Here is a 14,887-nt window from a genome sequence, read left to right as displayed (position 1 = left end):
GTAGGGGGAGAGGGATACGGGGGAAGGGGGGTGGGGGTGGGAGGGGGAGGCTGTTTGAGCTGGTGAGGGGGGTGGGGGGGCCCCCAGTGAGGCCGGACTGGGAAGGAGGAGAGGAAGGGACGTCGTCGTAGGGATGGAAGGATGCTTGCGTGGCTTTAATTTGGATTCACCCCCAAACCACAGCCACGCAAGGGGCTAGTCCTCAGCCTGCCCTGGGCTTGACTACTTAAAGACCTTTTTTAACCTGGCCTTGACTTGGGAGAAAGAGACTTTTGCACACACTGGAAAAAGGAATGGAAGAAAGAAGCAACAAAGGAGTAAGCAAAATCCAGGGGTGGCTCCCAAACTGCAGCCAAATTTGAGGAGAGGGCTGGGGGCGGCGGGGGGGGGAGGGTGAGCCTACCCTTCCCCCTCGACGAAGGTATGTTTGTTGAGTGGTGCGGAGAGGAAACAAAAATAAGTGCCAAGTGTGGGTCTTGGAAAGGGGATCACCAATGCATCTCTTGAGAGGAGAGCACAAATGCCTTCCCAGCAAACTTTCTGAGTACGTCCTGTGAAGGCGGTGGGGTGCTTTGGATTCGAATCCAACCCCTGCTCTCCTGAAGCAGCGCAGTGGCCTGGGGCTTTTTAAAGCAGCCGCCTCTTTCCCTGGATTCCCAGGGAAAAAGAGGCAGTGTTTTAAAAAGCGCTAAGTCCAGTGTTTCTCAACCTTGACAATTTTAAGGCATGCGGACGTCAACTCCCAGAATTCCACAGCCAGCAATGCTGGCTGTGGAATTCTGGGAGTTGACATCCACATGCCTTAAAATTGTCAAGGTTGAGAAACACTGCGCTAAGCAGAGACCTCCGACACGACTTCCAGGAATTGGATCCGAAGCATTACGGCATGACTCTCTTTCCTGGGGGGGGGGGCTTCTTCCCACATTGTTCAACAGTTGTGCTTCACTGTGAAGGGGTTAGCTCAGGCCAAAGAGATTTGTGTGTGTTTTTTCTTTTTTTTAAGAAAAGGAGGAAGGGGAAAAAAAATATTAAAAAAGTAGGGGAAAGGGGAACACAGCTCTTGCAAGGCCCAGGTAGTCAGGAGAGGGGGCGTATTTTTTCTCTCTCTCTTTCTCTCTCTCTCTTTCTCTCTTTTTTTTTTTTTAAAAGTAAAGTGTTTGAGGTTGTGTGTGTTCACTGGGGCTGGGATGGCGTTACCACTAGGAGTAGAGGTGGCCAAGTCAGAGCAGCCACCTTGCACCCAACTGACCTGCCCCTCAGCAATAAAGTTTACTTGCTTTTAAAAATCAGCCTCCTGGTTTTTTTTTTTTTTTTTGCCTTACTGTTGGTTTGGGAGGGGGAGGGAGAGTACAGGGTCCCCCCCCCAAATTTTTTCCCTTAGGCTCCTTTTCCAACCATTGGTGATTGGTCGGTTTTTAGCACTGATGATGTTATCTAGTTGGGTCATGAAATGTCTGCAAGAAAACCACCAAGCTCAGAGAGCACCAGGGACCCACAGTTCCCTCCCTTCCTCCCTCCCTTCCTTCCTCCCTTCCTTCCTTCCTTCCTTCCTCCTTTCCACTCCCTTCTAGCCCTGATGATGTTACCTAGTTGGGTCATGACATGTCTGCAAGAAAACAACCAAGCTCAGAGAGCACCAAAGATCCCACAGTCGTCCTTCTCCTCTTCCTCACCTCCTCCTCTTCCTTCCCTCCCCAACTCCTCTTCCTCCTCCTCCTCCTCTCCGCAGCCCCTCCTCCCTTCTAGCACTGATGATGTTATCTAGTTGGGTCATGCAACGTCTACAAGAAAGCTACCCAGCTCAGAGAGCACCAAGGATCCCACAGTGCTTCTTCCTCCTGCTCCTCCTCTCCACAAACCTCACTCTCCTTCTAGCACTGATGATGTTCCCTACTTGGGTCATGAAACGTCTGCAAGAAAACAGCCAAGCTCAGAGAGCACAAGGACCCTCCCCCACAGTCCTCTTCCTCCTCCTCTCTGCAAAAAACCTTCCTGTTTAGCACTGATGTTGTTACCTAGTTGGGTCATGAAATGTCTGCAAGAAAACCACCAAGCTCAGAGAGCATCAAGGACCCTTATTCCTTCTTCCCCCCTCTTCCTCTCTGCATACCTTCTATCAGTTCTAGATGATGTTACCTAGTTGGGTCATGAAACTTCTGCAAAAAAAGCCACCAAGCTCAGAGAGCACCAAGGACTCCACAATCCTCCTTCTTCTTCCTCTCCTCCTTCTCCTCCTCCCCCCTCTCCTTCTCTCTGCATACCTTCTACCATCTCTAGATGATGTTACCTAGTTGGGTCATGAAACATCTGCAAGAAAATAACCAAACTGGGGGAGCACTAAGTCCTCCTCCACCTCCACCTCCTTTTGGTGACCAAACCTGGATGCTGTATTCCAAGTGTGGTCTTACCAAGGCCTTATAAAGCAGTACTAACACTTTACCTGATCTTTATTCTATCCTTCTGTCGATGCAGCCCAGCATTGTGTTGGCCTTTTTGGCTGCTGCCGCACACGGCTGACTCCTATTTAAGGGATGGTCCATGGTCCACTAGGACTTCCGATGTCCCTCTTGCAGCTATTGCTATTGAGCTAGGTACCACCTATACTACTACTCTACCTTTGCATTTGGCTTGTCTTGCCTAATTGTAAAACCTTATTTTCTTCATCACTGACGTTCATTTTGTTAGGTAGGGCCCCGGGTTCAAGTCTGTCAAGAACCTTCTTTATCTTAAGCCTGTCTTCTGAGGTGTTGCCTGTTCCTGCCAGCTTGGTTTAGAATAATAGGATAACAGAGTTGGAAGGGACCTTGTAGGTCATCTAGTCCAACCCCCTCTCCCCACCCAAGCAGAAGACCCTACACCATTTTTAGACAAATGGCTGTCCAATCCCCTCGTATGATGATAATGATGAAGAACAAACGGGCTGATTGTTCCAATCCTTGCAAAATAATTAATGGAGAGAAAAAAAGAAAGGCATCCGCGGAACCCGTACATCCACAGCCACAAATACATCTTTATTTTCCTATCTCTACAATTCTGATGGCTTCATAGGTGTTTCTTTTCAACGACGCATGCGCTGAGGTAAGAACGCATTGCCCCTCGAACACTCTTTACCTCCTATCTCTATGATCTCAATGGGTATGGAGGCGGCTTCTTTTTCACGACGCATGCGCCGAGGCAGGAACACGTTCCTTCGGACACTGCGCTTGCGCGTCTCGGCGCGCTATAAGCTTACTACAGCGCCTGCGCGAGAGGAAAGTCAGCTGCTTTTGCTGTTCCACCTCTTTGGCGCGATTATGGCGGGCCGGGGGAAGCTGATCGCCGTCCTGGGCGACGAGGACACGGTGACCGGGTTTCTGCTGGGCGGCGTGGGGGAGCTGGACAAGCACCGGCGCCCGAACTTCCTCGTGGTGGAGAAGGAAACGGCGCTGGCCGAGATCGAGGAGGCCTTTCGGTGAGGAAGGAGGAGGGGGGGTGGCGAAGGAGGGAGAAGAGCCGGGAGGAGGTTGCCCGGGAAACGGCAAGGGAAGGACCATTGCGCTCTGAAAACGGGGGAGGGGGCGCTGCGTTTGGGAAGGGACCATTGCCTGTCATGGGGGGAGTTGGGATGAAACCAAGCCAATGTAAACCGGCAGGGCGGAAGAGACCACCTACTCTTCTGAGGGGGCATCGCAGAAAATGTGAGGCTAAACCATTCCAGGCCGGGGGGGGAAGCAATGCTTGTTTAATGGAGGTTATTTTAATGGGGAGAAGAGAAAGGAACTAAATGGGAAGAAATGATGGATTGAGTAAAAAGAGGAAAAGCCGTTCCTAGATGTAGGTAATCCTTGCATTACGACCACAATCCAGCCCAACCAGACGGTTAAATGAAATTTGCCCTGTTTTACGACCTTTGTTTCCGTCGTTAAGTGGATCACTGCAGTTAAGTTAGTCACCTGGTTGTTAAGTGAATCTGGCTTCCCCATTCACTTGGCTCGTCAGAAGGTGGCAAAAAGGGGAATCACACGACCCCAGGATGCTGTGACTGTCGTAAGTATGAGTCAGTTGCCTACTTTGATCGTGCATCTACGGGGATGCTGCAACGGGCGTAAGTGTGAAAAACAGTCACATTTTTCAGTGCCGGTGTAACTTTGAACAGTCCCTAAAAGACCATTGTAAGTCAATTAGAGCAGGGGTCTTCAAACTGGGCCCTTTGATGACTGGTGGACTTCAACTCCCAGAATTCCTCAGCCAGCCTCCATTTTGTTTTCAAACTTGGCCCTTTGATGACTTGTGGACTTCAACTCCCAGAATTCCTCAGCCAGCCTCCATTTTGTTTGTTAGTTTTAAGACAGGGGTCTTCCAACTTGGCCTTTTGATGACTGGTGGACTTCAACTCCCAGAATTCCTCATCCAGGGGGTTTCTGTGCAATCCCCACCCTTAAATTTCCTCCCTGTTGGGCTTGCTGGTCATGGTTAGAACTGGCCAGCATGATCCTGTAGTCACCTTTGCAAAATCTGAGAAGGCCTTGGACTCAGCTGGTGCTTTGTTTGCCCACAAACACAAAAAGTCCAGCGTTGGCTGCTTTTTGCAGGTCGGGTTGCCTGGGAAGGACCTGCCCTTGTCCTCCGTGACCTTGAGGGAGCAGGATTCGGTCCCTGCCCGGCGTTTGTGCCTGTTGAGTAGTTTTCCCCCCGGAAGAAAATATTTCCCCAATTCGGGAAATTCCTCATTTGCTCTTCGGAGGAAGTCTGGGTGGTGAGGGTATCCTGCTTTAAGTTCGGAATCAATAATTAAATCACGGTCTCTCAATCTCAGCCACTTTAAGATGTGGTGGCTGGAGAACTCCGGGAGTTGTAGTCCACACATCTTAAAGTGGCTGAGGTTGAAAAAGACTGAATTGTTTTGGGAACATTCTGCTGCTGTGTGAACTCGACAGCTGCTTCCCAGAATAATATTTATGGTGTTTTCTTCCTGTAGATAAAGTCTATCTTTGGTTCCTTTTAATCTTGTTTATTATGTTTTGTTCCCATCATCTGTAAGCCGCCAAGAGTCACCTTGAGGGAGCCCTAGTACAGTAGTAGAGGAAGCGTCAGTAGTAGCCCCAATAGTAGAGGGAGTCCTAGTAATTGCCCTAGTAGTAGAGGAAGCCCCAATATTAGCCCCAGTAATAGTAGGTGGAGCCCCAAGGAGTTTGTGGAGTCCCAGTAGTAGCCCCGGTAGTAGGGGGAGCCCCAAAGAGCTAATGGAGTAGCCCCAATAGTAAAGGGAGCCCCAGTGGTAGCTCCAGTATTAGAGGGAGCCCAGTAATTGCCCTAGTAGTAGAGGAAGTCTCAATAGTAGCCCAGGAGTAGAGGGAGCCCTAGTAATTGCCCTAGTAGTAGAGGAAGCCCCAATAGCCCCAGTAGTAGGTGGAGCCCCAAGGAGTTTGTGGAGTCCCAGTAGTAGCCCCGGTAGTAGGGGGAGCCCCAAAGAGCTGATGGAGTAGCCCCAATAGTAGATGGAGCTCCAGTAGTAGCCCCAATAGTAAAGGGAGCCCCAATGGTAGCTCCAGTAGTAGAGGGAGCCCTAGTAGTCGCTCTAGTAGTAGAGGGAGCCCCAGTAATAGAAGGTGGAACCCCAGGGAGCTGGAGGAGTTGCCCCAGTGGGAACCCCAGTAGTAAGGGCAGCCCCAGTAGCAGCGGTGGGGGAAGCCCCCAAGAGCCAGACCCCTTGTAACTCCTCCGTCCCACTTCCCCTCCGCCTGCAGGGGCTTCCTGGCCCGCGAGGACATCGGCATCGTCCTCATCAACCAGTTCATCGCGGAGATGATCCGCCACGTCATTGACGCGCACACCAAGTCGTTGCCCGCCGTGCTGGAGATCCCGTCCAAGGAGCACCCCTACGACGCCTCCAAGGACTCCATCCTACGCCGGGCCAAGGGCATGTTCACTGCCGAAGACCTGCGGTAGGTGGCCTGGAGAGTCCACTCCCGACCCGGGCCGACTTCTACTACTTCGCGGTGGTCACCTCTTCCTCTGCCTCTCCTCGTGTTGCCTTCCGGTTCTTCACCTTCCGCTCCTCGTCGTGCGGAGGAACGCGTCTGCGTTGGAGACTTCTCCTTCGGCCCTTTTGAGCGTCCAGGCTGCTGTTCCTCCCCTCCCGTTGACCTCATTGGAGTCAGGAACCACGGAAGAACCCTGGTTCTAAGCGCGGCTGGCTGGGGGATTCTGGGAGTTTGACGTCCACAGGTCTTCCAGTGGCCAAGATGGAGCGTGAGGTTCCACCATCCAATCTGGGGTTTCTCAACCTCGTAAGATGGGTGGACTTCAACGCTGGTGGTGTGGTGCCCACTTCCCTTTCATCTGGGGTGCTTTGGAGAAGACACCTCCCTCTCCATTTTCTCCATGGGACCCAGGTTGCGTCCCCCATATTTCTCTGGGGCCAGAATTGTCCTGGTTGCCTTTCCATGTCCTACTTTGATCCTTGTTCTTCACCAGCAGTTATGCTCCTCAACACAGATCTAGAACAGGGGTCTTCAAACTTGGCCCTTTGATGACTTGTGGACTTCAACTCCCAGCATACACGTGCCTGGCTGAGGAATTCTGGGAGTTGAAGTCCACAAGTCATCAGAGGGCCAAGTTTGAAGGCCCCTGATTTAGCGGTACTTCAGCCCAAGTTCTCTGTTTCTTCTCCCTGTCCTCCTACTTCCTGCTATTTAAGCCCTTTCCTTGAGGATGGAACCCCCCAAATGGGTTTGAAGTTAAGCTGGGATATCCTGGCTTGATGCCTTGGAGAAGCTGGTCTGTCTGTCTGTTTCCTAGTGCAATACCCAAACATCTGTCTCCCAGAGGATTTACAATCCAGATGAAAATTGTTCCAAAGTTTTGCCTCCCTTCCAAGGACCGAGGTTGTCCCCTTGACCGTGGGTTGGCTAGAAGGAAGTTCTCCTCCGATGAACCATTTTGAGTCTTCTTCAGCCTGGCTCCTGGTTTCCCAGCCTTGGCTGCTTGAAGATGGGTGAGTGTGGACTTCAACTCCCAGAATTCCTCAGCCAGCAGGAATTCTGAATGTGGCTGGCTGGGGGATTCTGGGAGTTGTCGTCCATACATCTTCAAGTGGTTAAGGTTGAAATTCCACAATCCAAGTTGGTATTTCTCAACTTTAGCCACTTGAAGATGCGGGACTTCAACTCCCAGAATTCCCTAGGCAGCAGGGTTCTTAAGCATGGCTGGCTAGGGAATTCTGGGAGTTGAAGTCCATACGTCTTCCAAGTGGCCACGGTTGACGTTGCACAATCCAATTTAGTGTTCTCAATGTCAGCCCACTTTCAGATGTGTGGATTTCAAGGCTGGCTGGGGAATTCTGGGAGTTGAAGTCCACGCCTCTTAAAGTGGCCGAGTTGAGAAACCCTGGCTTAGGGGCTTCACATGGCTCATCTGGGGGGTGTCTGGGGGGTCTAGGCCCCCAAACTGGAAGAGTCCGATCCTCTTTTTCAACCCTACGCTGCCTACAGAGTGATATCTACTAGCAGTTGCAATGTCTGGTGTCTTGGAAGCAACCTTGTCTGTTAATGGAAGCAACTTGGTCTGTCGGCTGGAAGAATTTAATAAAACTGATTTCTCTTTGATTTTGGTCTCGGCGTGCTCAACTTGGGTGAAGTGGGAGGCGATTCAGATGAAAGATGGTTCTCTTTCTCCCCTGCATTTTGTGTCTCTGACTCAGCAAGCTCTTTTCAGCCCTGGCCGGTTGTGGGCTCACTCTTTCCCTGCAATCTCTCCCCCCCATGGGGAAGTGGAGGGTGCCAATCCTTGCACGCGCTGGTGGGTCACTTCCTGGCTGCTGTCTGCCAACCAGCCTCTCGTGCTGAAATGGGCGACTCGGTCTGTGTTCTTGGGTTGGTACGATTTCTCGTGGTTTGTGGTTCACTGTGGCCTTACATGACAACGCAATTCAGACCTCAAGCATTGATGCGGTTTTCTTGATTAGTTCAATTCATAAGCTATCTGAATCATTCAGGGATCTAGGTGAAGGGTTTCTTTCTTTCTTTCTTTCTTTCTTTCTTTCTTTCTTTCTTTCTTTCTTCTTTCTTTCTTTCTTTCTTTCTTTCCTTCCTTCCTTCCTTCCTTCCTTCCTTCCTTCCTTCCTTCCTTCCTTCCTTCCTTCCTTCCTTCCTTCCTTCCTTTCCTTTTTTCTTCAAAATAAATTTTCATTTATTTTAAGCACATTTTCCTTCCTTCCTTCCTTCCTTCCTTCCTTTCTCTTTCTTTTTCTTTCTTTCCTTTTTTCTTCAAAATAAATTTTTATTTATTTTAAGCACATTTTCCTTCCTTTCCTTCTTTCTTTTGCTCCTTTCTTTCCCTTTCCTTTTTTTCCTTCCTTCCTTCCTTCCTTCCTTCCTTCCTTCCTTCCTTCCTTCCTTCCTTCCTTCCTTCCTTTCTTCCTTCCTCCCTCCCTCCCTCTTTCCTTCCTTCCTTCCTTCCCTCCCTCCTTTCTTCCTTCCTTCCTTCCTTCCTTCCTTCCTTCCTTCCTTCCTTCCTTCCTTCCTTCTTAAAAGTTGCCAAGTTTGGAGACCCTGCTGGCTGAGGATTTCTAGGAGTCAAAGGCCATAAACCTGACAGGCGTGGAGGGTCCCTGGTTTAGAACATAGAATAACAGGATTGGAAGGGACCTCGGAGACCACCTAATCCAACCTCCTGCTCTACCAGGAGACCCTGTATCCCTCCAGACAAAGGCTTGGCTCGGCTACCAACAGTGGAAAATGGCCTGAGCCAATTCAAGGGACCACTGATGATGGGGAGGCCATGGTTTTGGGCCCTCCTGGTTGAGATTCTCAGGGTGGCCTGCCTCTTTCCTCTCCCTCCTGGAGGAGGACAGGGCAAGGTGACCTCACAAGAGGCTGTGCTTGCAGCTGTGAAGTAGCAGCAGCTCACCCAATTTGATGGCCACCCCTGTAGTCCATCCAGAACATCGCACTCCCACCCTTACAGCTGAAAGGAAGACCACCCGGGAGCTTGTCTCTATGCCGCTACGAGAAGAGGGCTTAAGAAGGGAAGCTGGCATCTGCGGTCCCGGTCAGATAAGTCTCGTGGGTAGCCGGGCAGGGCTACCTTCTCGTCCCGCTCAGCCATGGCGCGTCCGCTCAACATGGACACGCTTCAGCAGAACTTCTGGAAGGAAGAATATCAGAAAGAGATCATGCTACGCTTCGCCTGGCACCAGAAGTACGGGGCCCTGGTCAAAGCCAAGCAGGAGAGCCTACGGGAACGGCGCAAGAAGGCCGAGGACACCACCCTCCGCCTGCCCTCCATCCGCCCCCCGCCCCCGGTCAAACCCAGCTCTCCCCCTCCACCCCTCCCTCCACCCCCGCCCAAGCTGGTCCAGCTGCTGGCCCGGGAACGTGACCTGACCGGACTGGACACGGCCCTTTTGGAGATGGAGATGAAGCCGGCTCCTCGCGAAGTGCGCAACCTTCTGTATCAGGGAATCTCCCACGAGGACGAGGGACGTTACCGCTACTTGAAGATGCGCCTTCTCGTCGCGCCGGAGGAGAAGTACACCTTCCCCATCACCACCAACTTCACCTACGGCTGGCAGATGGGTGAGTGGGTGGGTGGGCAGGAAGGATGGGGAGGGCGCCTACGGGGATGCATGCAAGTGGACTGTGGGGAGGATCTGTCCGGAGGCAACCAAAATGCAGGCCAGTGGTGCGAAAAACACGATCCGGACTTTGGGCAGGAAACACCAAACGCACAGAGGTCGAACGGGGTATGTGGCTCACAAAATGAAATTTAATGGGGAAAAAAAATTAAGGTTCTACATTTAGAAAAACCAAATGTGCTTGTACAGAGTAGGGGGTACCTTGCTCAACAGTAGCAACTGGGAGAGGGATCGCGCAGTCCTAGTGGACGATCACTTAAATCGGAGCCAGCCGTGTGTGGCAGCTGCCAAAAAAGCCAACACAGTGCTAGGCTGTATTCACAGAGGGATAGAATCGAGATCACGTGAAGGGTTAATACCGCTTTACAAGGCCTTGGGAAGGCCACACTTGGAATGCTGCATCCAGTTTTGGTCACCACGAAGTAAAAAAGATGTTGAGACTCTAGAAAGAGTACAGAGAAGAGCAACAAAGATGGTTAGGGGACTGGAGGCTAAAACATACGAAGAATTGGGTAGGTCTAGTAGTTTAATGAAAAGAAGGAGTAGGAGGGACATGATAGCAGCGTTCCAGTATTTGAGGGGCTGCCCCAAAGAAGGGGAGGGTTCAACCTCTTCTCCAAAGCCCCTGAAGGCAGGACAAGAAGCAACGGATGGAAACTCATCAAGGAGAGAAGCAACCTGGAACTCAGGAGAAATCAACCAGTGGAACTGCTTGCCTCCAGACGTTATGGGTGCGCCAACACTTTTAAGAAGAGACTGGGCAGCCACTTGTTGAAATGGTATAGGGCAGGGGTGTCAAAGTGCTGGCCCGCGGGACAGTTCCATCATACTGGAGCCGCGCCCACCCCATTGCCGGCCATGGCGAAAAAGCTCCAATACGTCGCACGACATCGCCAGTTTGACATGCCTGCTACCTTCCTGCCTTGAGCAGGGGGTTGGCCTAGAAGACCTCCGAGGTCCCACGATTCTATAAGCCTCTCCTTGGTCTTCTCCTAGCCCTGTCCACCTAAGGCAGTGGTTCTCAACCTGTGGGTCGGGACCCCATTTGGGGTCGAACGACCATTTCACGGGGGTCGCCAAACAACACAGTCCACCATTTTTCCCCCCTTTTCCTTAGCTGTGCTGCTCCCTTTTATTCTATTGGCTTTTGAAAGCCAATAGAAGAGACTCTCTTGAATAGAGTCTAATTCTATTGGCTTTCCAAAGCCAATAGGAATTGTCCAGGCTGTCTCTGCCCTGCTGAGCCCGCCAAAAGTCCCAGTCTGCAAACGATGCTGCGCCAGTTGAGTAGTCCTCGACTTACAACCGGTTGAGTAGTCCTCGACTTACGACCTGTTGAGTAGTCCTCGGCTTACGACCGGTTGGGGGGGGGTTGCAGCATTAAAAAGGTTGAGAACCACTGACCTCAGGTCTCTCAGGCCCGCTTTTGGGAAGGACTTTCCCCTCAAAGGGGCCACACGGCTGCCTTGTCTTCTTTGTCTCCCGTCATATCTCCGTTGTGTCTTCCAGGGAAAATGGCCGCCTTCCACGTGGCCCCCACAGCCAAGACCCGCACCGACAGCTTCTTCCGAAAGAACGGCGCCTTCTCTCTGCTGCATCCTCGCGATGTGGCCCTCTGAGTGCCAGTTCCACAGAAACCAAGACTATTGGATTACTTTGGTGCCCGTCTCCTTCCTTGGCCAGCATCTAAGGTGGCGTCAGGATGATCTGTTCTAGAACCATCCATCCAAGGCAGGGCAGGTTTGGACAATGGAGAGAAGGGCGTCGCGTAGCTCTCTCTTGTCCTCTTGGGGAGGTGCGTGACTCGCTTAACAACCGTCCTCCTAGGCCAGGAGGATTCTGGCCCCAGGGGGGGTAGTGTCATCCTACTAGGGCAGTGGTTCTCAACCTATTTAATGCCGCGACCCCCAACCGGTCGTAAGTCGAGGACTACTCAACCGGTCGTAAGTCGAGGACTACTCAACGGGTGCAGCACCGTTTGCAGACTGGGACTTTTGGCGGGCTCAGCAGGGCAGAGACAGCCTGGACCATTCCTGTTGGCTTTTGAAAGCCAATAGAACTAGACTCTATTCAAGAGAGTCTATTCTATTGGCTTTCAAAAGCCAATAGAATAAAAGGGAGTAGCACAGCTAAGGAAAAGGGGGAAAAAATGGCGGACTGCGTTGTTTGGCGACCCCCGTGAAATGGCCGTTCGACCCCAAATGGGGTCCTGACCCACAGGTTGAGAACCACTGTACTAGGGTCTCCAGATGTAGACTGTTAAGACGGGATTCAAAACTCGTCTTCCAGGGTTTCGTTCCGTGGGCCGTTGCATTGTTAGACAACGGCAGTACAAACATTATTGGGGGGTGGGGGCGTGACAGGAAGTCCTCGACCTATGACCACAATTGAGCCCACAGTTTCTGTCGCTAAGTGGGACAGTGAAGTGAGTTTTGCTCCATTTTACAACCTTCCTTCCTGTGAAGTAAATCGCAGCAGTTGTAGTCACACGATCGTTAAGCGAACCCTACTTTCCCCCGTGGACTTAGCCTCGTCAGAAGGTTGCAAAACGGGGATCACATGACTCCCCACCGTCATAAATGTGAGTCGGTTGCCAAGCGTCTGAATTTTGATCCCGTGACCACAGGGGACACTGTGACAGACGTAAAGGATCCTAAGTCACCTTTTTTTTTCAGCGCAGTTGTAAGTTTGGTCCCTAAATGAACTGTTATAAGTTGAGGATTACGTAGAACCTTGCAGGAAGGGAGATGTAAAATACCGATATTTATTATTTATTTGTTTATTAACTCCTTTTGCCCTCCATCTCCCCTATAAGGCGACTCTGGGCGGTGATATATTATGTCAGGCTCCCCGTACAAGTTTTAAGTACGTGCTTTCCATACAGCTAGTCAGTCCTCAACATACGACTGTAATTGAATCCACAGTTGTTAAGTCGTGTGGGTCCTCCTCCACTGATGACCACAACTGACTGCGCAATTTCAGTCGCAAGTCGTGGGGGATTGTCCTCAGCTTACAACCATAATTGACTGCACAACTTCAGTCGTTAAGTCATGACAATCATCCTTGAATGATCACAATGGAGTCCATGATTTCAGTCGGGACGGTCCTCCTCTATTTAGGACCAATAAATTGACTCCACCATTTCAGTCGCAAGTCGTGGGGGATTGTCCTCCACTTAACGACCGTCATGAACAACTTCAGTCGTAAGTCATGACAATCATCCTTGAATTATCACAATGGAGTCCATGATTTCAGTCGGGACGGTCCTCCCCTATTTAGGACCAATAAATTGACTCCACCATTTCAGTCGCAAGTCATGGGGGATTGTCCTCCACTTAACGACCGTCATGAACAACTTCAGTCGTAAGTCATGACAATCATCCTTGGAATTATCACCACAACTGAGTCCACAGTTTCAGTTGGGACGGTCCTCCTCTATTTAGGACCAATAAATTGACTCCACCCTTTCAGTCGTAAGTCACGACACTCATCCTCGACTTACGACTGCCATTGACTCCTCAATTCAGGTGGACCTTGCGACGGTCGTCCTGGACTTACGACCACGATTTCAGTCGTAAGTCACGACAGCCGTCCTTGAATTTCGACCAGACTACTTGAGTCCACAATTGCAGTCACCAACGTGACGCGCCTAAAGTGAGTGAGGAATTCTGGGAAATGAAGTCCACGTGTCTTAAAAGTGGCCAAGGTTGAAAAAAACACTGCTTTTTAATGGATTCCTGCACTGAGTAAATACCTTTTCCGACACACACGTTGTACAATTCTGGGAAATAAGACGGCAACACACAGCAACAAGAACATGTTAGAATTAATGCCTGGTACACCCTGGATCAAAAAAAAACCTTCGCGTCATCTACAACCCTCTTGAGAAAGTTCTGGCAACGGGACCTTCCAGAAACACTGGGTGGTCCATTTCTTCTGGAGTTTGCTCATCTGGTTGTTCCAGATGTTGTTTGAGGGTTTTCCAGAAGTACATGGGGTTTTTTTCGGGGGGGGGGGGGAGAAGTTTGTCGAGTTTCAGATGGACCTAAAACCACTTTTGAGATGTGTTTCTGGAAAACTGCAGAACTACATGCTGGTTGGTGCTTTCCAGAAGGGGGGGCGAAATTGCTGTGTTGTACGAATGGACATTTTACAACGAACAAAGAGAAATGATTGTCCACCCAGGGGCAACAAGGATGTGCTGAAGATATCTTGCAAACAAGAACAACACCACAACTAGTGAAAAAGGCAAGGTGGTCACCCAAAGTGTTCCTGATCTTTTTAGAAATCAACGGGGTGATTCTTGTCCAGCTGTGATCATCCTACCTTTTATTCTTGCTCTGATTGTCCACCAAATGTGATCTTCTTCTTCTTCTTCTTCTTCTTCTTCTTCTTCTTCTTCTTCTTCTTCTTCTTCTTCTTCTTCTTCTTCTTCTTCTTCTTCTTCTTCTTCTTCTTCTTCTTCTTTTCTTCTTCTTCTTCTTCTTCTTCTTCTTCTTCTTCTTCTTCTTCTCCTTCTCCTCCTCCTCCTCCTCCTCCTCCTCCTCCTCCTCCTCCTCCTCCTCCTCTTCTCTTTCTCCTCCTCCTTTCTTTCTCCTCCTCCTCCTCTTTCACCTCCTCCTACTTCTTCTTCTCCTTTTCTCCTCCTCTTTTCCTCCACTCTGCAAACCCTCCTCTCTTCTAGCACTGATGATGTTGCCTATTTGGGTCATGAAACATCTGCAAGAAAACCACCAGGCTCAGAGAGCATCAAGGACCCCACAATTCCACCTTCAGCTACAAATATTCTCTTCTATTAGTAATTAATTAACTTCTAGAAGAGAGTAGGGCTTATGAGGAGGAGGAGGACTCTGGGGTCCTTGATGCTCTCTGAGCCTGGTGGTTTTCTTGCAGATGTTTCATTCTCATTCTCCTTCAACCCCTCTAGCACTGATGATGGAACATAGCTGGGTCATAAAACTATGGAACATAGCTGGGTCATGAAATGTCTGCAAGAAAACCACCAAGCTCACAGTGCACCAAATACCACACAGTCCTCCTCCTCCTCCTCCTCCCACTTATTCTTCTTTGGGAATCCTGTGGGAGATGTGAGACAGGGCCTCCATCTTCACTTGATCTTCAGGCGATCCTGAAGGACCGAAGTTTGCCCTCTGCTGAAGCTCCTCTGCCTGCCTCAGCGTATGCTTCTCCTCCCTGGGGGCCACCAGTGGGTCCAGTAGCTCCTTGAACTTCAGGGTGTTCCTGTGGGAGGGAGAAAGAAAGAGATGGGGC

At 50.5% G+C, this 14,887-nt stretch overlaps 2 protein-coding genes across 2 annotated transcripts; both read left to right on the top strand.

Annotated features, from left to right (window-relative positions):
* Positions 1-3,243: 3,243 nt before the first annotated feature.
* ATP6V1F (ATPase H+ transporting V1 subunit F) lies at positions 3,244-7,586 on the top strand. Its single transcript, XM_039345697.1, has 2 exons — positions 3,244-3,451; positions 5,727-7,586. The coding sequence occupies exons 1-2, from the start codon at positions 3,294-3,296 to the stop codon at positions 5,926-5,928; spliced, it is 360 nt and encodes a 119-aa protein (XP_039201631.1). The 5' UTR covers positions 3,244-3,293; the 3' UTR covers positions 5,929-7,586.
* Positions 7,587-9,085: 1,499 nt separating this feature from the next.
* ATP6V1FNB (ATP6V1F neighbor) lies at positions 9,086-11,270 on the top strand. Its single transcript, XM_039345788.1, has 2 exons — positions 9,086-9,557; positions 11,126-11,270. The coding sequence occupies exons 1-2, from the start codon at positions 9,086-9,088 to the stop codon at positions 11,233-11,235; spliced, it is 582 nt and encodes a 193-aa protein (XP_039201722.1). The 3' UTR covers positions 11,236-11,270.
* The last annotated feature ends 3,617 nt before the right edge of the window (positions 11,271-14,887 follow it).

Source organism: Crotalus tigris, unplaced genomic scaffold, assembly GCF_016545835.1.
Source record: "Crotalus tigris isolate CLP2741 ecotype Arizona unplaced genomic scaffold, ASM1654583v1 scf7180000017975.10810073628:1450386, whole genome shotgun sequence".
In the NCBI taxonomy this organism is placed as follows: Eukaryota; Metazoa; Chordata; class Lepidosauria; order Squamata; family Viperidae; genus Crotalus; species Crotalus tigris.
This window is presented reverse-complemented; position numbering and strand designations above follow the sequence as displayed.